The 23,356-nt window shown below is 32.7% G+C and overlaps 3 protein-coding genes and 1 long non-coding RNA gene across 4 annotated transcripts in view; 3 read left to right on the top strand and 1 right to left on the bottom strand.

Moving 5' to 3' along the window:
- Window positions 1–899: 899 nt before the first annotated feature.
- Window positions 900–1,531, top strand: LOC143199069 (uncharacterized). Its single transcript, XR_013006347.1, has 2 exons — window positions 900–1,302; window positions 1,393–1,531. It is a non-coding gene; the product is annotated as an uncharacterized LOC143199069 (long non-coding RNA).
- Window positions 1,532–3,588: 2,057 nt separating this feature from the next.
- On the bottom strand, window positions 3,589–5,955 carry Art7 (Arginine methyltransferase 7). Its single transcript, XM_076408769.1, has 5 exons — window positions 5,301–5,955; window positions 5,056–5,255; window positions 4,111–5,005; window positions 3,891–4,045; window positions 3,589–3,833 (listed from the first exon to the last, which is right to left on the bottom strand). The coding sequence occupies exons 1-5, from the start codon at window positions 5,907–5,909 to the stop codon at window positions 3,605–3,607; spliced, it is 2,088 nt and encodes a 695-aa protein (XP_076264884.1). The 5' UTR covers window positions 5,910–5,955; the 3' UTR covers window positions 3,589–3,604.
- A 531-nt stretch (window positions 5,956–6,486) lies between these two features.
- The window catches only part of LOC143198704 (uncharacterized), a 237,424-nt gene continuing 220,554 nt past the window's right edge, over window positions 6,487–23,356 (top strand). The window contains exons 1-4 of the mRNA XM_076408065.1: window positions 6,487–6,714; window positions 7,609–7,908; window positions 7,974–8,108; window positions 8,392–8,513. Of these exons, the coding sequence (XP_076264180.1) occupies window positions 6,580–6,714; window positions 7,609–7,908; window positions 7,974–8,108; window positions 8,392–8,513 (692 nt within the window). The 5' untranslated portion in view covers window positions 6,487–6,579. The remainder of the gene's footprint in view (window positions 6,715–7,608; window positions 7,909–7,973; window positions 8,109–8,391; window positions 8,514–23,356) is intronic.
- On the top strand, window positions 10,136–14,716 carry LOC143198275 (uncharacterized). Its single transcript, XM_076407405.1, has 4 exons — window positions 10,136–10,179; window positions 11,321–12,092; window positions 13,240–13,292; window positions 13,380–14,716. The coding sequence occupies exons 1-4, from the start codon at window positions 10,136–10,138 to the stop codon at window positions 14,344–14,346; spliced, it is 1,836 nt and encodes a 611-aa protein (XP_076263520.1). The 3' UTR covers window positions 14,347–14,716.

Genomic DNA, 23,356 nt, shown 5'->3' with positions numbered 1-23,356 from the left:
CGTTGCTGTGATTTAGTTAGTAACCTTTTTTCATATTTTAAAGCGAAATTTTGGATCACTTAATATAAGCATTTGATTTCGAAGTTATCGTGCAGCATTATCTATTATATTTACTTCTAACTGCATTCTATTATTTATTATTATATTTACGTGCATTAATCATTGAACATGTTTTGGATGTTCAATGATCTTTTTTTTTGTTCTGGCCTAAAAACCAAGCGGTGGAATGCATGACGGCATACCTAGTCGCGGAGACTTGCCCTGGAGTGACAAGTTGGACCGGGTTATGTGGGACTGCCTCTGGACTTACCAATACACTAAACCGAAACCGCCTCACAGTTGACCCCTGTGGATCACTACTGCTACTGCATTAAATTTGGGGATATGGCACCCGCTGATCGGGCAGCCGTTATTGGGCACGAGGGCCCGGCGATTCTATTGATTCGCGAACCTGAGTTAACACACAACTGGATACTGTTGTATGGGGGCAAAAGTTATGACTGTAACGATGGATGAAGCCGTTTCAGCCTGGAAAAGGGGGGAGCTTAGTGGTGACGCGGTGCTAAGCTCCCAGCATGTTGACCAGCTAGCGAACAAGCGCGTTTTCAGAAGAACTCGAGCTGAGTTGTGGTTTGTGGAATGATTGAGATATTCCCTATAAATTTGATTATTTCTGACAAACGGGCGTTTAATATTCTCCTGAGGAGTTTATTTTGGAAAACTTACGTAAAAAGCGACGTCAATGCGCTCTTTTCTCGGCAGATCTGAAATAAAGAGGTTAAATAAGGCTGGGGCCAGCGGGGAACCTTGAGGTACGCCAGCATCGATTTGTTTACGACTGGAAAGTGATTCCCTGATCTTGACCTGGAAAGATCTGTCCGAGAGATAGGACTTGATGAGGGCGGTTAGGTCTTCTGGGACACCTAACCGCACCCACTTTGCGATCAATCCGTCGTGCCAGACCTTGTCGAAGGCTTTGGTAAGGTCCAGAAGAACTGCTCCAAGCTTTTTACGTTGGTCAAGAGCGTGATGGATGTGTGCGGCCAGACGGGTAGCCTGATGGACGGAGGAGTGGTGAGCGCGAAAGCCGAATTGTTCATTAGGAATGATGTTGTTTTTCTTTGTGAAAGAATTGAGAGCGTAGAGTATTGCCCTCTCGGCAAGCTTGGAAATGGCGCTGAGAAGGCTGATAGGCCTGTAATCAGATGGAGACGATTTTGCCCCTTTCTTGGGTATAACCGCTATATGTGCGTGTTTCCAAGACGCCGAGAAATGTTGCAGCCTCATGATGGAGTTAATGATGTTTGCCAGTTCTGCGAGCTGCTTATGCGGGAGCTTTTTTAACTGGGTAATCGATATTCCATCGAAACCTGGAGATATTTTAGTTTGAAGTTTGCCGATCATAGTCTGTAGAGACTTTGGAGACACGAAATGGTTGAGAAGAAAGGCTGGAGTTGGATTCGTTGATGACAGTGTCACTGTCTTTAGCTTTAGTGTTCTCTGCGGGTGGGAGGCATTTCATTTGAGCTTCGTAGGTTTCTGCAAGGAGCTCGACTTTTTCTTGGTCAGTGACTGCGAAATTTCCTGTAACCGCTGACTTCAGGGGGGATGACATTGTGCGTCTTCCCCACGAGGCATTTGAAGACACGCCAGAAGGAAGGGACCATCCAGTCTTTGGTCCGCGAGAAATGAGTTCCATTTCATTGCTCGCCAAGTCGAGACGGCCGCCCTTACCCCCTTGCATGCTCTGTTCGCCTCCCTTTTGTCTGCAGCATCAAGGGTGAATCGAGCTAATCTGCATAAACCGTTTTTGATGCAAATTTCACGTTTAAGGGAAGCGGGAAGGTTCCTTTCCACGGCTGGGGTTGTGATGAAATTTTGACTGTGGCAGATTCGTGAGCAGATTGAATATCACAAGTTAGCTTGAGTACGGCTTCCTCGAGCTGTTCTGGTGTGTTCATTTTTGGAATTGGATCGGATTTCAGGAGAAGAGATTGGTAATTTTTCCAGTCGGTCTTTTTCCTGAATCTTGTTGGTGGGACTTGAGTGGTGGCGCAGTTTCCGAGTTTGAGAAGGACCGGACGATGATCAGAGTCTAGTTCGTCAAGGACTCGAACTTCGGAATGGCGATTTACGTCTTGAAGAATAAAGAAATCAAGGACTCTTGCTGCGCCTTGAGAAACTGTAGTAGGATGATGAGTTTTGGGCGCGTTGGTTTGATGTCTTAGTGCAACTCCATAGGTTCAAATTGGTTTTATGATTGACTGATAAACCAATCTCTTTGATTTTAGGTCAAGTTGAAAGTATCTTCAGACTAATCAGTGCATTTGCTTGACTTTGAGTTTAATCTACTCCGCTTTTTGTCTAACATGATGTCCAATTTAACCTACCATTGAGATATATTCCGATGAATTTAGCTGATTCTGCTTGGGGAATCCAGCATCCGTTAGGTTTTTGTCATTCCGCCGCAACGCAAAATTAACATGGAGAGATTTGGAGCTATTGAGCTGTATTTTCCAGTCTCTAGCCAATTTATAAATCTTGTTGACCGCTACTTGTACTTTCTCTATAGCGTTAAACAGAGATACATCTTTTGTCGTCGGCAAATGTTTTAAATACTGTTTGTTTTGTTGTTGGGATATCAGTAGTATAGAACAGATACTATCCACTTCCGTATAGACAAGACACTACCCTGTGGAACTTGAAACAAAATAGGTTTAAGTGTTGAGAATTCCCCTTCATGTGAGACTCTAAATTTTCATTCGAAAACATATGATTGGAGCAGTCGACAGTGATTCCACGGTAGCAATTTGCTCATTTTGTAGATTAATCCCAAATGCCATATTCGGTTAAAAGTTTATGATACGTTTAGGAATATTGCGGGGCAGTATTTCTTTTCTTCGAATGCTTTTTCAATAACTCCAGTTACTGTATAGACCAAGTGCGGTCGATCGTCGAGTGGTGATTTCGAATTGCAAGTGGTCTATAGATATAAATAGCAGTAGCAGCGAAATATGCTCATAAGATCCAACTTGTTCTGCTCGTTCTGGTCATTTAAGTCACCGAGTTGCTTTCAATAGCGAATAATCTACATATCTACTTACGGGATTAGTTAATTCAATTACATATTTTTCGAAGCAATTCTGTTATATTCTTTAATATTTTGATTTGTCTAATTCTGTGTCATACTCTTCTAGATTTTCGCCTTTCTTTTTTCTTCTATATATATATATATATATATATATATATATATATATATATATATATATATATATATATATATATATATATATATATATATATATATATACATATATATATATATATATATATATATATATATATATATATATATATACATATATATATATATATATATATATATATATATATATATATATATGTGTGTATATATATGTATATATTGAATATTTTATTTCAATTAAAAAGAAAGTATAAAAATATACTGAAAAATTGTTTTCCAGGCACCAAATACAAAACAATATTATACTTCATGATAAGTCGAACTTGCTTCTTCAAATTTTTTTGAATATTTAGTAATAGTGAATTTATTAGAAAGGACATTCATTACAGTAATAAAATTTTATTCAGAAAATTTAAATTTGATATTTCCATCTTTAAAATTAAATATAAAATGAAAATTTATGTCATGAGATGTGCTTTGTGGTAGCAGATACACACCTTGCCTGGTGTATTTATCCCATTCTATTTCCTTCCCTACCATTGGAGGTATCAAAGGACCTGTTGTTATAGTATTTCTTAGAGATCCATCCAAAGACCAATCTATCCACAGTGCTATTCCATTACATTCACTAAATGATGTTAAAAAATGTTATTTTAAAAGTATGTTATCATTATTCTTTACTAACCTTTCCATTTTAAACATCAGAGAGCTTTCTAAATTTGTAGTACATTCTTTAGTCAAATCAAGTTCCATTATTTTTACTTCTTCACTAACAGCTGTGCATGGGTACTCCCATAAGGGCTGAGCTTCTACTGAGTCATCACTAATATTACTTGATTCCTAAATTAATGAAAATACATATGCAAGAATTAAATTAATTTAGGGTAGAATTTATTTTTACTTACACATATTAGGTTGTCAAAATGTTTCATTGCAAATCCTTCACATACTCCTAATGGGGCTCTTATTTTATGTAGATGGTCAAATTTTACAGCAATTCCTTTTAATATACACTTCATTGGAAAAATCTTAACATTATCATTTAAAAGTGTTCTAATACTTTCATTCAAATATAAGAACAATAAATTATCCCATGGTAAAATACTACTGGAAAAGTAAGGTTCGCCAAAAACAATTGTAACATTATTTAAATTGACACTCTTAAGATCATCTGCTTTCTCAAAAATTACAGTATTTTTTATGTCATTATACTCAATAATATTTTCTAAAATTCTTCTAGAAAAAGTATTACTCTCTAAGAAATATAACTGTTTTGCTCCTAATTTGGATGCTACTAAGCCGTAGTAAAATCCTTCATTCAAAAATAACACAACACTATCATTATTTATGTTTTTCTCTAATACATTTAAGTATTTTTTATTTCTTTTCATATCATTAATTTGTCCTATCCTTGTTCTTGAATAAGACATGTGTAATCCGCAATGACAAATAGGATTGACATAATCAGCATCTGATACTCTTAGATTTGTTTTCAAATTAAACCATAGTGAGTACTCATCATGACAGCTAATGAGATGTATTTCTTGATCTTTTTTCACTTTAACTTCTTCAGGAAAATAATATATGGCCTGAATCCAATGATCTCTCCATGGGATATTTTTTGTTAGTTTCTCTTTTGATTGTGGATGAGCCCAATATGGGGCACAGCTGAGTATATATTTTCCTTCTATGTCCATCTGAAGCTCCCACCACATGAATACCATTTGTGCATTACCATCATGTTTTGATTTCAGTGAGTTTATGGTAGATCTGGTGAAAATAAAGGGTGTTTTACCAGACCTAAAAATCAAAAATAATTCCAAATATAAAATTTCTTTACTCAAACTTACCAGTCAAATCTAAGTACAGGAATTGGATTTACTAGTGAATTAAATGAAGTAATAGGTAATTGACTTAGCTGAATATCATGTACAGCTGCAGAACCTGGGCACTGTTTAATTGATTGAGGTATTTTTATTAAAATCTCTAAATCATCATTATAATAATCTTTTAATTTGTTCCAATTTTGTGCTAACGGGCACTCTACAACCTATGTTTGGATAAAAAGAAAGCCTATAAAGCAATTAAAACTCACTTGAGCATACACTGTGGCATTATCTGGTACAACAATACAGTCTTTTTCAAGTAAGTGTTTGTGAGCATGACTAAAAGTTGACAGAGCTCCCTCACCAATTAATTCAGTATCAAAAACTTCTGTTACTAATATATTACATCTTTCTAACATGTCACCATCATTTCCTACAGTCAATTCAGTTGAGCGTTTTGGAATAATGCATATTTTATCTTTAAAGCCATTAGAATCTATTACTTTAAGGGCGCAATCACTCATTGGTTTAAAAGCTTCACATGCTATAACATTATCTGCCCCATTTCTGACAGCCATCATTGATAGCAATCCAGTTCCAGTACCAATATCCAAAACTTTCGCTTTCTTACCAAGTGAATGCATTTTATTGATAGCAATAATTAAAGCTTTTTCATATAGTTGATTTCTTTCTGTATCATGAAGCATGTCTGCAAAAGCCGATCTAGCCACTTCTTGATGGTAATCATACTCTTCATTCTGTACAACCCAATCATTATTTCCAGTGAGAGGGTTTAGTTTTTGAACAAAAACGCTCATTTCAGCAGTTCTTTTAAATCCCCACTTTAAAATTAATGTTTTGAAGTTACATATAAGCATTTAAATTATAGAGGTTATATTTACTTGCGAAGCTATTGAATTCAATGCATTGTTGCCACTTCTTTCTAGTATTTACTATTTTTCTCTTTACTACTTTTTCAGGCTCTTTTTAAATTTGTAATTTATTTTCGTCAAATTCGTTTGTAATAGAGCAAATAGAAGTCCTTTTATAAGCATGAAATTTTGTTCATATACACATTAAATACATTTATTTACTTTACGTTTACATTTTTAAAACTTTTTATTTATGCATATTGAATACATTGTAAATAAGTAATATATAATAATAATAATATAAAAAAATTGCTTTTGTGCTCAATTATTATTATAACTTGTAGTATTTTATAGATGTTAATTCATAAAAATCAACTAAAATATTTATTGTATTAAACACTTGTGCACTATTTATATTAGCTTTGATATTAGTTTTTATTTTATTATTTAAATTCTTTTTAACTTATATTTTTTTGTTTTAATTGAAAGCATACACTTAAAGATAATTTAAAGTTAACTTTCCCGCTAATACTGAACAGGATGTTATAGTGGGGGAAGCGTTTGGCGTCGATTTACGAAATTTCCGTTCTCTCCTTTCTCATTTCGCTAGCGACCGTCAGGGAAGTTGCCGTGCATGTATTCTCTCCGATGAAACTTTACAAGAGATTGCGGAAAAATGGATAATCCGGGTGATTTAATGCATCTCTGTAGATTGTGTTTAGTTAAGGACCAAGTTAATATTCCAATTTTTGAAGAACACGGTGATATTAGGCAAATATTTGTAAAAATTAGTTCCTGTCTGCCGGTAAAGGTAAGTAATGTGGACGCCATCTTGGCTTGGGGTTTTCTCAAACTTGATATTCGACAGCTTTTTCTAACTTTTGACATCGGTTTTTGTTTACTTGTTAGAAAATTTTTATGTTTTTTGATATCGCCTACTATTTTTTTCTATTTCTATAACTTTTAAGGTACTGTTGAAATACTTGTTACATCTTTTTAATTTTTTCCTAGATGTAAATTTTAGTTTGCGTTATTCTTGTTAAGGAAATTAAAAAAGATTCTTCTGGAACTAGTCTGCACAGCATTATAGTTACGATATTTTTCTAGTTCGCTTTGTTGTTAGGAAGCCATTTTGTTATGCCTTGTACATTCTCTCAACATTGGTCTTCCGCTCTGAGTAATTCTTTTTAACTTAATTGAACGAGATTTGTAATTGTATTGTTTGTATATATTTATCGACTTCGTAATCCTTTTTTGTATTTTAACAATCAATAATGTATATACTTAAAATATACCGAGTGCGCAAAAGCAAGGCGTAGTTTCTACAGGGCTGCCATAATGAGTATGAAGCTCTTTGAATCTTTTTAACTCACGTTATTTAAAATTGCATTCTAGAAGCTTTTACAAGCAATTATTTGGTTTAACATTTTTTTGTTACACATTTTATGCATTTTTTATATGTACATTTTCATATTATATGTAGACTACATTGGACTTTTGAATATGGCGGAAAAGTTTTTTCTCTGCTGTGTTTATCGAGCACATTTTGGCAAAGTTTTTGCCATTGATATGATGATTGTTCTTCACAGACCTGTTCTGACTTATTGTGATGTAATATAGAACGGCCATCTGAATTTTGTATTTTTTGGTGCAAGATGTCTATGATGCAGGATAATGGTGTTTTTACATTTTTTTATTGTTACAGGTATCTAAAGATGATCAATTACCAAAAAGAATATGCGATGGTTGCTCGAATAAGTTAGATTTGTTGTATGAATTTTGTAATACGTCTGCAAATTCTGAGAAGAAATTGTTGTCTTGGTTAGAGCAGGCTGGCCTAAAAGATGTTGACACGATAAGCGCGGTTGCGCAACATACTGCCAAGCCCTTAGAAACACAAACCCAAGTAAAACAAGAGGCCCTGGAAGATATTCATGCAGCAGTACAGCAGACGGATCATCTGGAGTTGACTGATGAAGGGGTTGGTGCTGCTGTATTTGAAGAGGTAAAGTTTGAACATTAAAAATTGTGGAATCTCTTAATTGCAATGATATTTTTCTTAATTTACAGAACGCAATAGATGAATCTGATGAACCACCTCCACCAAAAAGGGCTAGGCGCACTGCTGCAGTTAAGGCACAGATTAACATTACTCCTGATTCTGATGATGATGATGACATGGATATCTCCGAACCTATGACTAAGGTATATATTTAAATTTATTTATACTTTTAGTATGCCTGGCATTTGTTTTCTTTTTTAACGCTTAAAATTTGTTCTAAAAATCCAAATGTTCGATTATAAATTATATTCTTTGATGTATTGTTAATTATATCAAAGATATATTTAACATGATGATTGTTCTTCACAGACCTGTTCTGATATATTTTGATGTCACATAGAACGGCCATCTGAATTATTAACATTCATTGTATAACAATTTCATTTTTAAGTATAGCATTACTTTACTTCTGTTTTTTTTTTTCAGGTTGAAGATGAAAGTGATGATAGTGATGTAGACAAGGATCCATCATATGTAGATGTACCTGGAACTAGTGCGGATGATCAACCTGGTCCCTCAGGTGTTGGCAAAGATGGCGTCGAAGCACCGTGAGTACTTGCTTTTTATTTCAATTCCCTCCTATAAATTGCGTCTGGATGTATATCGGGGCTAAACTGATTTGATCTAGTAGCTTTATATTAGAAATTTTTCATTTATTGTTGAAAGGTATTTTCTTTATTCTGTGTATATTGAGTAATGAACCTAATGAACTAACTAACGCAATTAATTTGATATGAATAAGTCTATGGTTATTCTTTTTATTATTTCTCAAACATCTCATTTTAAAGTCTCTATTGCAAGTAATATTTCTTTTTTAATATTTTCGATATGATGCGTTGTTATTTTTAATGTTTATTTCATAAGGTAAGTGGATTTTTATTTATTTTTATAGGACAAATCAGTAAAATTTTTATATAAACTTTTTAATACTTTTTTTTCTATTTTTAATTATCTAGAGGTTTTCAAATCACAAGTGTTTGGTGGAGTATGTCGTAACACACATCAATTTTCTAATCAATTTTTTATTTATTTCAGTAAGTTGTATTTTAGATTTACTTTGCCTGATATAAGCAATAGTTTTATTATGGTACTGCTACTTCTTTAGTCCATTATAAAATATTAATCTGCTTTTGGCTCTAAAATACACTGTTACTGAACCTTTAAATAACTTGCTAAAATCAATTTACTAGTGTTTTACATACATATGAAATCAAAACTTGCTTCGACATATTTCGCGAATACATACGTCCAGGCGATTGCTTTAGTAACAAAAACTAATGTGCTAAATATTGCTTATAAAATTTTTTATTCTATCAGTCGAGAAGCAAGATGGTTTTTAGTTTTTGTTACTCATTAGTTATGTAAGGTTATTTACAAAGTTTTTTGGAACATTTTTATTCATTGTTTAGCTATTAAACAATGATTGTTATACATATTTTGTGTTCAGCACTGTTTGGTGTTGAGTACTTTTCCTCTTGAGTGCTGTTTTTGTATTCAAGAGTTTTCATTCTTTTTGGGATTAACAAAGGTGTAAGGCTGGCATTTTAGACCTTCTATTCACAAATTTGTTCACAACAATTGTTTTTCAATTACATACATCTATTTTTTGGCCTTTGGGTTTTTAAAAACTGTACTTGCAGTTTTTTCTCAAATGCCTGGACTAGGTTGCATTATTCTTTTTTTTTGAGAATAATGTGTTTAACAAAGTTTTGAGCATCATATTTGTGGTGCTCATTGAACTTTGCTTTATGGTATGATGTATATTGATGACATTAATGTGACTCAAGTTCTGTGATAGAAGATTCCAATATAAAGCTTTTGACACCAACTAAGTATGTTACAAAATAAATGTTCCTGAGAGAGTTGTTTTTTTTTCTGTTTTGCCCGACTTTCCAATCCAGTTTTCTATGTTTGTGAATGTATGAATATATGAAAGTGGGTTGTGTTGTATAGGGTATGTGGTATGTTGTGATATTTCATTGATTTGTGTGATGTGAAAGGTATGTTGATTTGGAGCTCCAATAATTCTTAGATTTAGGCTGTTAATATTAATTATATTTTGTTTTGATTTTAATTTTATGTTAAGTGTAAATTTTGTATATGAATATATTTTTGTAATTGTTAAATTAGTCTATAAGCACATATTAAAGAAGAGGGAAGAGCAAGATCAATGGACCCACCACCGATGGATATATTAGGATCAATACCACATCTGTAATGATCGAGTGAAGCCAATAAATAATTTCTGTTTTTGAATACTTCGTTTAATTTTTGTAGTTAGAACCTCTTCTACAGATAAAGGGATATGAGGGTCATTTTCGACATTTTCTAAGAGTTCGTAAATTTGCTTTTCTTTGGATTAATTTCATTTGATAGTTTATATTTGTTACTATTTGGCTTTCAGTGATGTTTTTATTAGTAGTAAAATTGTTTTAAAATTAGGCGATATGCAATGAAGGATTTTTTTCATTAAAATTATATTAATTTGGCAGTAATTGGGTTTGTGTGTCATAAGATTTATTTTTTAATACTTTGCACACTTTTTAAATCTAGAATCTTGTTAATCAATGTTTTGACTATTGAAATTATTTGAAATAGACAGGTTTTTAAATGTATTTGTTTTTGTAATTTCATTTGGTAAAACCTATCTTCAAGGTTATTTAATATGCAATGATTGTATATTCATTATTTACATTATGTCTACCTGCATTATGTATTTGTTTTTAAAGTTTATATCTAAATTGGCAGTAATTTGAATGTTTTGAATATAATGTTATGTATATGAAGCATGGGTTTTTTTAAATAGAATTTTCTTTAATAGGTCATTTACGAGTTTTGATTTCTTATTCAAGGGTTTTTCTAAAGTTGCTATCATGTTTCTATTAGGAAAGTAGTAAATAACTATACAATTAAGGGATGCTTTATTTGGCTAGAACAAGACTACTACTCTAAAAATATATTGTATACATTATGTGGCATTACTTGGGGAGGTTATTAGGGTAAATTATGGGTATCGGAGGTATTTGAAAAGCATACTTTATGCACTTGTGTTATAATTAGCCCGTTTATAATATTTTGGGTTTGTCTAAATCAATAAACACTAAATTTAAATATTTTAATTATTCATATGTATATTCTAAACATATTTACGAATATTCTAAAACATAGTGGTCATAAACTGTAGTAGTGTTTATTGAAACAATGACTGGTAGTAAGCTTTCTATCGAATTGTCAATTTTGAAGACAACTATTGGTTTTTATGGCAATTTTAATTTTTTTAAACCTAATTATGATTTTGACACATTCTGAATTAAAAAATGGTTGTATCTTCTAAAATTTTCTATATATATTTCAGAGTTTGTCCGGTGTGCAAAAAGTCGTTTGCTAAATCCTCACAATTAAATTACCACCTAAAGAATTTGAATGTTAAGTTGGTCCGAATCTGCGGACTATGTAGAGAACTGCAGTCTTCAGGTGTAAACAGTACAAGCGATCATACTTGTGGGCATGATGTAGCCGTAATTTCTTGTTCATTTTGTAAAGCCCATCTAGAGCCTGATTTCGTTGAGTTTCATCTCTGTTTCCATACCAAGAAAAGAGTTAACCAGAACGGGAAAAAATATAACAAAAGAAATTGGCCCCCACCACCTTATATTTGTTCGTTCTGCGGCAAAGAATATGGAAGGTACGGTTATATGCTGTTGATTAATCACGAGAAACGCCACCAAAAAAATAACCAGCTTCAATGCAAAAGGTGCAATATAGTTTTCGACAATGAACGGGAAAGGGCCACTCATATTTATAAGGTGCATAAGAAAGTCACGGTTAGCGTTTGCGACGTCTGTGGTCTAGCGACTAGGCACATCGCTAGGCATAAAACAGTTCATCGGCTGGAGAGGACCTTCAAATGCGAGCAATGTCCGAAAGTTTTTCGAGCAAGTTATGGTTTGAAAAAACACAAGCAGATACACAGCGACGAGGCGAAGTATAAATGTAATGTTTGCGAGAAATTATTCACTTACAAGTACAATATGAAAGTTCACATGAGGACACATGCAGATGTTAAACCGTTCGACTGTTACATCTGTAAAAAAACCTTTACTACAAAACAGTGGAGGGATAAACATGTTATGACGCACTGTTAAGCCATGTATGTAAATTTATAGATTCTAATCAATTGGGAATTCACTAAATTTGATTTGAAAACGACAATTCAAGGCCAAGTTTATTCTAAAAATGTTGGTTTGTTTTGGGTTTCGAATGAAGGAGGTGCACTATGAAATTCGCAGTTTAAAAGTTCAATTTAAAATAGGCAATTTCTTTTCTTTAGGAATTTATTTAAGATACGCCCTTTGCATTTTTTTCATATTTTAGTTAATTTCGAGCTTGTAACTTTTATTTTAATTTTACAATGGAGCTATTTTTTTACTAAATTATTTTAGTTTTGTTGGAGTTTTTGATGGACTTTTTCTAATGTCAATATGTTTATTGAAATGTGATGAAGTATCATTTTTACTCATGTTTGCTTTGGCGCCTATTAGTAGTTTTAATTTCAGGATTAGCTTCTTAAATTTATATTGTGCAAAATATTTTTAAATAGGACCTGTTTGTTAGCCAAAGTTAGTTCATAAAGATTTTAATGTATTTGTGTATATGTGATTTTATTTTATACAATTTTGTGGCACCGTTTATATTGTTCTGGTATACAATATACCTAGTTAGTTCATAACAAATCGTAATTTAGACAATATTAATAACTTTAAAGCGTGAAGTACTTATATGAAATATTTCTGTGGTGGAAATAATTGCTCTTTTATTTGATAAATATTTTAATAAATGTATTCCGAATGAAGATCTATGCTCGTCGTTATTATGGAAATGTGTCTAGAATGTCTAACTATCAGGGAATTAGTTTGCCATTAATAGTCAGAAAATTATTTAATATAAAGGTTATACAAAAGCTCTAATTAACTTTTTTAAGTTAAAAAACGACTGTCATATACATTATTCATTATTGCAAGTATTTAAGCTGTTTAATTTTTTTTAGATTTCATTTCGCAAAACTTTTATACACTCCTTTTTATTTGTAATAGGTTCTTGGATATTTTTTGTTCTTCAAATTCGAAAACAGTCTGAATAATTGAGCGATTGTAACATTTTCTTTAAATTTTAACTGTTTTACCATTGTTCAAAACGTTTTGTTTTTTGACCGAACTCTTAAAAAAAGCAATTATTAAAGGGTTCAAGACAATTATATATTTTTGTTTCCTTTAGTCACCTAGTAGGAAGCTGAACCTCACACATTGCAATAAAATATTGGTTTTAAGGTAAGATTAATATGACCAAGGCTGTAGTTATACACGAGCCGCACGCCTTTTCAGACATCAACCTTAATTCCTTCCCTATCTTTGCAGGAACGAGGACGTGCCAATTACAACACTGTTCCAACCATTGAAATGTTATATTTGTTCCAAAACTTTTCGGAATAAAGAGCAAATTACTCACCACTATGACAATTTGATCGTTAAAATAGTGTACAAGTGCAGGATATGCAATGACGCGCTATCCGAGACGAAGTATTGTGATCACGACGACGAATTTACAGGACCTCATTGTGAATTTTGTGGTATTTTAATAGACGCGCCCATCAAGTTTCACATTTGTTTCCATTTGAACTTCCCACAAAAGAGCGATTACGATGGGGTTTCTAGGCGAAGAAATAAACGGCGAAGCGAAGTACGAAGTCCTCCCGATGACTGGTCGGAGGACGAATATATGTCGAAGCAGGAATATAGCGATTGGGCATATGACTCCGATACGGAGATGTGTATTTATTGCGATAAGGTGTTGCCGGCTAAGTCCTTGGGCAAACACGAGGAGTGGCACAGGAACCACGACTATCGAGTGAAAAATTTAAAGGTCTCTCAAAAGACCAAACGTCCCTCTCCTAATGACGAAAGTCTGTGCTCATTTTGCGGTTTGTTCAAACCCAACAACAAGATTAAGCGCCACGAATACGTCGATCACACGAAGACGAAGATGCGTAAAGTATGTGATATTTGCGGAATATTTACCTGCCCAACTTATATCAAGGAGCACATGCGTACACACGATGCTGTTCAAGGGTTCAAATGCGAAGAATGCGGTAAGGCGTTTTTCCGGAGGAAGGCTTTGGCACGGCACAGGTTGGTGCACAGTGACGTGGCGAAGTGGATCTGTTCGGATTGTGGCAAGTCGTTTAAGATAAAGTTCAATTTGCGAGTACACATGCGTACACATGAAGACGTCAAACCTTTTTCTTGTTCAGTTTGCAAAAAGACCTTTACTACTAAGCAGTGGAGAGACAATCATATGAAGACTCATGGTATCATGGGACAATAATTTATTATATCTCTTCCATTTGATCTGAAACTTTTGTGATAGAAGCAATACGGGAATTAATTGATATTGTTAATTATACAAGGATTTTATATGGTCATCATCAAATGACGCACGTAGTTTATTCGATCAATGTGTCTTTTTTTTGTCAAAACGGTTCAAGTTCGAATACATTTTTGTCGTATTTAAAAATTCTTCTATAAGAAATGCTATTTTAACTTGTTTTATTTTGATATATTTTATTTAAATTATCTGAATAGTTTATTACTAATAGTATACCTTATTTTGTTATTTTTTAAATGTATTTTGACTTGTGTTTTTTCGTAATGTATGTAATTTCTTATTGAATCATCCGAAATAAAATTATTTAATGTAATGTGAGTTTATTTACATGTTAAACATCAGTTGATTACGAGGAATTATGAATTTCAAAATAGAGAGTTACTATTTGTATTTCGGTTACAATATTTTTGTTGTTTTCCTGTTTGTGGATTTTGATTCACATTAAGTTGATTGAGATTAGCATTGAATGCCTCTTTTGGGATTATGATTGTCACATTGTCTATTTGAAAGCATACAACAATATTGGAAGAGCAACATATATTTTACAGCAAAAATTAAACATTTTTGACTTTGAAATCGCCATGGAGCTCACTATTTGATGCTATACAATATAAAGTTTTTTTTTCCACTTATGAATGTCAAAATAGTAAAAGATCTTTTTTACGAGTATCTTCTAGAATATCATTCTAGAAATAAAAAGTCCACAGGGCTATGTCTGGCGAATAACATATTCTAATGGATGCAGCGTTGAACAGTTTATATATCCTTCAATTTAATTCAACCTTACAGTACAATCTTAGTCATCATCTTAAAATCACTCAATTGTTGGTCTATCTTTTGGTTTGTAAGCCTAAATAAACAACAAAGATGATTGTTGTTAATATTAATTAACAGTAACAGTTATTCTGTTTATACTCTGTCAGTTTTTAACTGTTCAAAACTTATCTTCGTAATTCTTTTAATTGTCTATCCGTTTGCCTCTTTTTCCATATACGATTACTAGAATATATTGTTTCTCTTTTTTCCTGACATCACTCTGATGCTGTTGCATTTTGTCTTGTGTTTCACTTGTAGAGTCTTTAACTTCACAAATGCTCTACATATTCCATATTCTAATCGTCAGTTTTGCATTGTTTCTACATCAGTATTTACATTTTGAAGTGAACATTTATTGACTGAATGTTTCACCAAACAATGTCCCTGCGTCTTTGATTACAGTTTAAGTGTATTGCTTCCTTTTTGACGTAATTAAAGTTTTGTTTCATTTGATTTAGTTTATTTTATATAGGGCAAGCTAACATTGGATGTATTCACCATAACATGTTAATGAACGTAAAGCATATACTTATGGTTAGGTAATTGAAATCACAAGTTTTGTTATTAAAATTTAATCAACAACTACAGCGACTATGTAATAGATAAGATATAAGATAAATTACTTAAATATTATTTAATTCTACTTGACTATGAGAGATATAAAGTACGTAAAGTTTGTTATTACGACATAAATTATGTTAAATGGGAGTAAAACTTTTCTGAATATTACTTGCATATAATAGGAATGATTAAATTTTATTAATTACAAAATAATGCGACTAATATCTGAAAATAAGTTAAGAAAAAAATTAAATAGGTTGATAATTTAACCTTATATTTTATTATCAGTTTGCCATAAATCATCGAATTTAATCTACTGGGTTGTACTACGATAGTGTTATACAATAGTTTTCTTAAGCGACCTGTAATTAATGTGTAGGGATGCCATTCTTTTATTGATGTTAAGCAGGTTGAATTGTCAATTGCTTAGGAAATGGTTAATAGAAGGCTTCTGTTGAAAAAATGATTAATATTACTATTATAGAAACGGAAATTTTATTCTTCTACGGAAAATGTTGCTTGCGTTAATCGTAAGGACATTTCAAGATCAATAGCGTCAATTATTAGCGAGTTTCCAGTCGGATTGGCGTTTTGCTAGCGTATTTCTGCATTTCATCAATATATGTGGCTATTTGGACTTGCATGATTCCCATTGAAGTAAAAACTCTCCAAAAGCAGCATCCTGATTTCCATTTTTACTAATTTGTATTGGTTACTTTAATCAGTTTTGCTGTAATCTTTTTTGAAGTAAGGTTTTTACTACGTTTTGATAACAGTACAGGGAAATATAAAATAGAATCAACTGAAACAGTAGTTAGTTGTATTTTACTACCACATTTCAAAACTAGGTTATGTTTTTGTGGTATATACCCAGTATAAGCAATAGAGTTTTACGTATACTCAGAGGGCTGCCGTATGTTATGTTTAATTATTGAACGAGAGGAAAAGGCTCTAACACTTGCATTGTTTTTTAGGATTAATTCGGTATACGGAAATGGCGAAGATATGTTTGATGACAGAATGGCTTGCGATAACGTTTGTACGATAGGCTCTAATATCGACCCGGCGGGTAATAATAACATTTGTTCACGCAAAGTTAACAGAAAATGTGAACTCATCGAATCCAAGACGAAAAAACTGATTTGTATGATTTGTTCGAAGGAAATTCCGATGGTTGGGTTGGATCAACATGAAAGCGCCCATCGTGAAGAACAAAAATTGCAAGATAAAGAACAGATAACTTTGGAGAGTCCGGAAGAGGACGATGCTATGTGCACAAGGTTTGGCGTGATAGTCCCACCTGGGGATTTCCCCAAGCACGAGAAAAAAAATCATAGAGGAATGAAAGCAAGGGCTTGTACTATATGTGGTCGTACCTTCAAAAACGTCTACAGCCACATGACGACACATAGTAACGAACGAAGGTATTCATGTAAACAATGCGGCAACACGTTTAAACAGAGCAAACATCTTCGGAAGCATGAATTGGTCCATATGTCAGTCGGAAAACATAATTGCCCCACCTGCGGCAAAAGCTTCAAGTGTCCTTCTAATTTGAAGGCACACACGAGGATTCATCAGGTGGTAAAACCTTTTGCGTGTCAACACTGCAAAAGGACTTTTACCAGCAAGCGAGGACGAGAGGTACATTTACAAGCCCACATCAATAGTAGCAAACCACACTTTTTGGCTGATTTTAATTGAGTGTTTTGCATTAGATAATGTTTTTGAATCCCCCGATTTGGTCACATGGGTCATATAATCAATGTGTTACCTGAATGTTATGTAATCAACACCATTTTTAATCCAACTCAACTCAATGTGTTATCGGAATATGTAATCAACAACAGTTTAACTCAATCCAACCAGGTTTTTCTCAACCCCATTCTCTTAGCTTCTTCGTTAATTTGAATGTTATGTACCAAATGGCAAATATTTCGTCAATGGGTTTCCTGGATGTCTGGACGATGTGGAGATTTTTTTTGGGATGAATCATTGATCTTATTTTAATATGTTTACGAGTTAATAAATTAACAGTATTAAATTAATTATTTGTACTATAAATGTTATTACTTATCATGTTTAAACGTTATGTATCCTTTTCAATTTTTATATATTTTTATTTATAGTTATAAAATAAAAATGTTTTAAGGTAAGGTGAGTTTATCTTCAAGGTTAGTCATAATGGAAGATTACTAAAAGTACGTTGATGCTAACATATTCTTGGTGATTTTGTATCTCATGATTTTCTGTTGCCCAATATCTTGTATATTTTTGCCTTTTGTTATTACGTGTCAAAATATTTTATTATACGTTTGATTTTAAAGGATATTTAAAAAAAAACATAGGTTTGTATCGTCTTTGTATTGAAAATATATTAATGTAATGATGGATTATTACTGTCATATCTTTCGAAACATTTTAAAAATTTTTCAGGGTATTTTTGGACAACTTAATTTATACATTAGTTTGTTTTTGTTGGTTGTATCAACACAAAAGCCAGATAAATATATTAGTATGCATTTTTCAAAATAAATTAGACTACTTAAGGTTATAGCAACCTTCATACATTATACAAGTTGTGTGATTTGTCTTCAATCTTCTGATGCGCGTTGTCGAGTAGCTGTATTGCTTCCACGTTGTTGTGGCTTAATAACCTTCTTTTATATTTTAATTGGGCGTCATATAACATTTATTTGTTGGTTATGTATCTGTTACCATTATTCATTAGTAGGAGAACTTTGAAGTAACACGTAAACAAATTAAAGGCATTAATGTCTTTATTTTTGGTTTTAATTATTTCCTTGACTTTTGTTTTAATCTCATCAATTAAAAAATACTGGTTTAGTTCTACTGAATGTATTTTTTGTATCTCTTTACGTATTTGCATTGTTTTTGTTTATAGGGCGTTAAAGTTACGTTCACCGTGGTTCCTTTTTTCCAATTTCCTTTCTGGTTTCACCAGTCTAATAGAAAAAACTCACGTTGTATGGGATTATTTTGATAAAGTCTTCGATATTGAAATGAAATGAGCTGTCTGTGAGGTATTAATGAAATTAATGATTCAGAGCCTGGGTCGATGGCCAATGTACCAGAGTCACCTCTGACAGAGAAAGGTATACTTTTGATAGTGATATCCGCTGTGTGGTACCGCGTCGGGACGTTTGATATGATGTCTCAAGTTCTACTGAATTTGGTCTGACCCTTCTCTGTACGTTTTTTTATTGTATCATTACCGTTAAATTAAATTTTCACTGTCTGTATCTATTCAGTTCAGTTTAATCTTTTTGGCGTAAATTTTTTAATTAATTTATAGATTGTACATTTACAATATTCACCATTCCACGTTATTGAGCATTAATATCACTATATATCAGAAATCCTTTATGATTAGGTATTTATTACCTTAACTTAATTACTACTAGTTTATCATATGTTATAAAATTGATATCTTGTATAGAATGAGAAATAAATATTTTATATTTCTAAACATATGAATTAGACAATAATTTTAACGATTAGGAGTGGAATCTGCAAAATACCATTTAAAGATATAAGCTGATTAAATTCTGTTAGTTGTATATTCTAAGATAACATATTTAGTATATTTTTCTAATATATTATGGTATTATTAGGATGTGACCAAATTATTGCACCAATGGAAAATTCAAGGTGGCGTCAAAATTGAGTCATTTTATAAATTTTTATTGTAATGGTAGTGTTGCTCAAAAGCTGAATAACACTTTAGTCTAGAGAGTTCCAAGGGGAAACTGAAACGTTGCTGGAGAAACTGCTTATTCCCTCCAACTAGCCATTTAATTTTTTTTCCAGTTCCATAGACTTTTTTAAAGTGCCCTCATCAATTAACACTTGTTTCTGTGTTTTTATTTCCACTGATTTACTAAATTATATGGATTTTTAGTTATGTAGGTTTATTTACTTATTTTCTGATTTAATTCTCCCATCAGTAATAAAAGGACTGTTAATTTATTACTGTTTTCAGGATGCTTGAGAAATATTATTATCATCTTATTTTTAATTCCTTTGTGAAGCAACCTCGTTCAATTTAGCCGTTTGAATTTTACATTTTGAATAATGTATTAAATATATAATCAAAATAGAAAGACTAGAGCTATATTTGTTTATAACAGTATTTCGATAAATATTTAATACAACCTGAGAGATACGAGGGTTGCTATCCTGGCAATACTAGCAACTTTTTGTCATTTCAGAACAACTTGTTTTCTTTACCGTGACTTGAAAATTTTAGTAAAAAAATGAACTCGTTAATGTTACTTCGACTTTTCGATGAATCTTTGGCCATTGTGAAACGTTACCATAACGAATTTAATTGTTGTCGCAGTTTATTCAAGGACGAAAGTAGTGATGGTCGTCCAAAATCAGTTCTTTTACCAGGAAACAGTGATGCTTTTGTTTTAATAATATTACCAGATCTTCACGTGACTTACCGAAGATTGAGTCGTTGGGGATTAATATAACAGGTCAATTGAGAAGTCCCGGCTTGACACATAGTTTAGCCCTAACCCTCAAAAGTTGCGTGTATAAATTTGACAGCTGTCGGGTCATTAGCTTGTGAATTATAGCATTTTGAGTGAAACAATTTTTGTTATTGTGAAAAAAATGGATAAAAAGGAATTTCCCGTGTTGATAAAATATTGCTTTATAAAGGGAAAGAATACAGTTGAAGCAAGAATTTGGCTTGATGCCGAGTTTGCGGACACCGCCCCACGAAAATCAACCATCAAGGATTGGCTAAGTTTAGACGTGGTGAAATGAGCACCGAAGACGGTGAACGCAGTGGACGCCCAAAAGAGGTTGTTACCGACGAAATCATTTAAAAAATCCACAAAATGATTTTGAATGATTGTAAATTGAAACTGAATGACATACTGTACGGATATCAACTGAACGTGTATATCATATCATTCACGAATATTTGGATATGAGAAAGCTGGGTGCAGTGCGATCTCTTTTTTGACCAAAAACAACGACGAGTTGATGATTCGGAGTAGTGTTTGAGGATGATCAAGCGTAATAAACCCGAGTTTTTGCGTGGATATGTGACAGTGGATGAAAGATGGCTCCATCATTTTACTCCGAAGTCTAATCGAGTCATCCGAGTGGACTGCACGGGATGAACCCGCTCCAAAGCATGGGAAATCGCAACAGTCGGCTGGCAAGGTTATGGCGTCTGTATTTTGGGATGCGTATGGAATAATTTTTATTGACTACCTTGAAAAAGGAAGGACCCAAAAGGAAATTAGGAAAAGGAGTCAACAGCGACTGTTACATGGCCCTATTGGACCGTTTGAAAGAGGAATCGCCCATAAGCGGCCGTCTTTGAAGAAAAAGAAAGTGCTGCTTCACCAAGACAATGCACCGTGTCACAAGTCAATGAAACGATAAAAATTATGGCAAAAATCCATGAATTCGAAATTCGAAAAGTTGGAGGGTCGCTATAATCAGTGCATCACCCTTGAAGGGAATTATGTTGATTAAGAAAAACTAATTTTGCCAAAAAATGTGTTTTACTGTGGTAAGCTAAGTCCCCGGCTTCAATTGACATTTATTGCATGAACATTTAGCTGTTCAAAATATTTGTTCACATTTGGTCCTGCATTATTTGACAAAAGTTACCTCAGTTGGAGAGGAAAAGTGTATTGATCATCAATGGATAATGTTTCGAAAAACAATAAAGTCATTTTCGTTAATAAATCACTGTTTTTTCATTATTCGGTTCAATTCATTGTTCAATGTGTTGCACACGAAGGAAAAACGCTTATCACTTCAATGTTGTTTTTAGGAACTATTTCATAGACTTCAAGATAAAGAAATTTGATCAATCGATCGAAGTCAAAATGGAAACGGACGCGTGTATGTTTTGTTCGATGGAAATTCCGATCGTTGAGTTGGCGAGACACGAGAATGCTCATCGCGAAGAGCAAATGCTACACGCCAAACGTAAGAGACGTAAGAAAAGACGGAAAGAGACTCTTAAAAAAAAGGAAAAGAAGATTTGTACGGTATGTGGCGATTACTTTGCGAACATGTACAGTCATATGGCGTCTCATAGCGACGAAAGAAAATATTGTTGTGATCAATGCGGTGGTACATTTAAACTGAAGGTGCATCTTCAAAAGCATCAGTTGGTCCATACGCCAGTCGGAAAACATGTATGCACCGTTTGTGAGAAAGCCGTAAAGACACCCTATAGTTTGAAAGTACACATGAGAACTCACGAGGGCGTCAAACCTTTCGCGTGCGTACTCTGCAATCGCAGGTTTTCTACCAAACAAGGGCGAGATAAGCATTTGAAAAATCCAAAGCTCAGGTGTCTCACACCACATTTTTTGGCGGATTTTGTATGATTTTTAAATATTAATTTGCATTTGTGATCTTGGTGTATTGTTCCTTATTTAACTTGTAACGTTGGATAGGTGTTTATGATATTTAAAATTATTTGCTAATGTAGTATTAAATAGTAAAGGTATTATGACTACATATGGCTTTCCACATTTTCTTACCAGGCAATGTGCAATAGCATCTCTCATGTTTCTCAGACTTCATTTTAATATTCTTTAAGGAGAACTTTTATTCTCTGTATAGTTTTATTATTTGGTTACCATATTGATATTAGTCAATCAGCTTAATAAAATGATTTCAAAAGGTTTGGAGATTTAAGACTATTAAATTATCTATTCCGTATATTTTTATACTATTTTACTATATAACTTTTAACTATTTTTAAGAAATGATTCTATTTACATAAATTTTATCCCCGTTTTGATAAATTTTAAAATTATATTTTATACCTGTTTTTATATAAATTTGTTTATTGAAAAATAAATAATGTTCATGTAAGGTGAGTTTCTTTACATGTTTACTCATAGTAGTTTTATACCCCATGACATCTATAGGTTTTATACCATTACTTATTCGTTACTATTTCTTTTTTATTTGAAGTTAGTGCAATTTTAATTGTCTAATATTTATCTTGTACTACTATCTTGCGGCACATTTTTTAATAATCTCAATTAAAACTATACAATTTTAATTGTTAATTATATCTTTTCTGTTTATTATACAGTTTCTTTCTCATCGAGTGCAAATCAATCAGATTGTACGTGCATGTCTATGAAAAAATTGAATCACTTATATTAATTGTTCGTTAATTTTTTCCCAATAGAGCTGTACCTTATTACTAAGGTTTAAACATATATTTGGTTGTTTGCAAGTGTGTATCGTGTCTGTGGAAGAATGGATCAGCCTAATACATCAAAAGGTAAGTGCGTACCCGATTTTTATGATGAAGAATGGTACGTGTTATATAAGGAAGCAGAGATATTATTTATATGATATTATTTTTTTCTTAATAATATCGACAAGAGAAAGACATGGAGAATTTGTTCAATTTTTCGTATAAAAACATTATTTTGATACCCCACCATCTACATTTTATTTCCTGTAAAGACTATAGATCTCGATATTTTTGGTTCTTACAGGTACGAACTCAGAAAGGTTTATACTCTTTTGGAGGTCTTACAGTATTATA

This window comes from Rhynchophorus ferrugineus, unplaced genomic scaffold (assembly GCF_030347505.1).
Source record: "Rhynchophorus ferrugineus isolate W39M unplaced genomic scaffold, kcgeb_rfMv2 rfM6, whole genome shotgun sequence".
Classification (NCBI taxonomy): domain Eukaryota; kingdom Metazoa; phylum Arthropoda; class Insecta; order Coleoptera; family Curculionidae; genus Rhynchophorus; species Rhynchophorus ferrugineus.
Note: the sequence above shows the minus strand (reverse complement) of the source record. Positions and strands in the feature narration are given on the sequence as shown.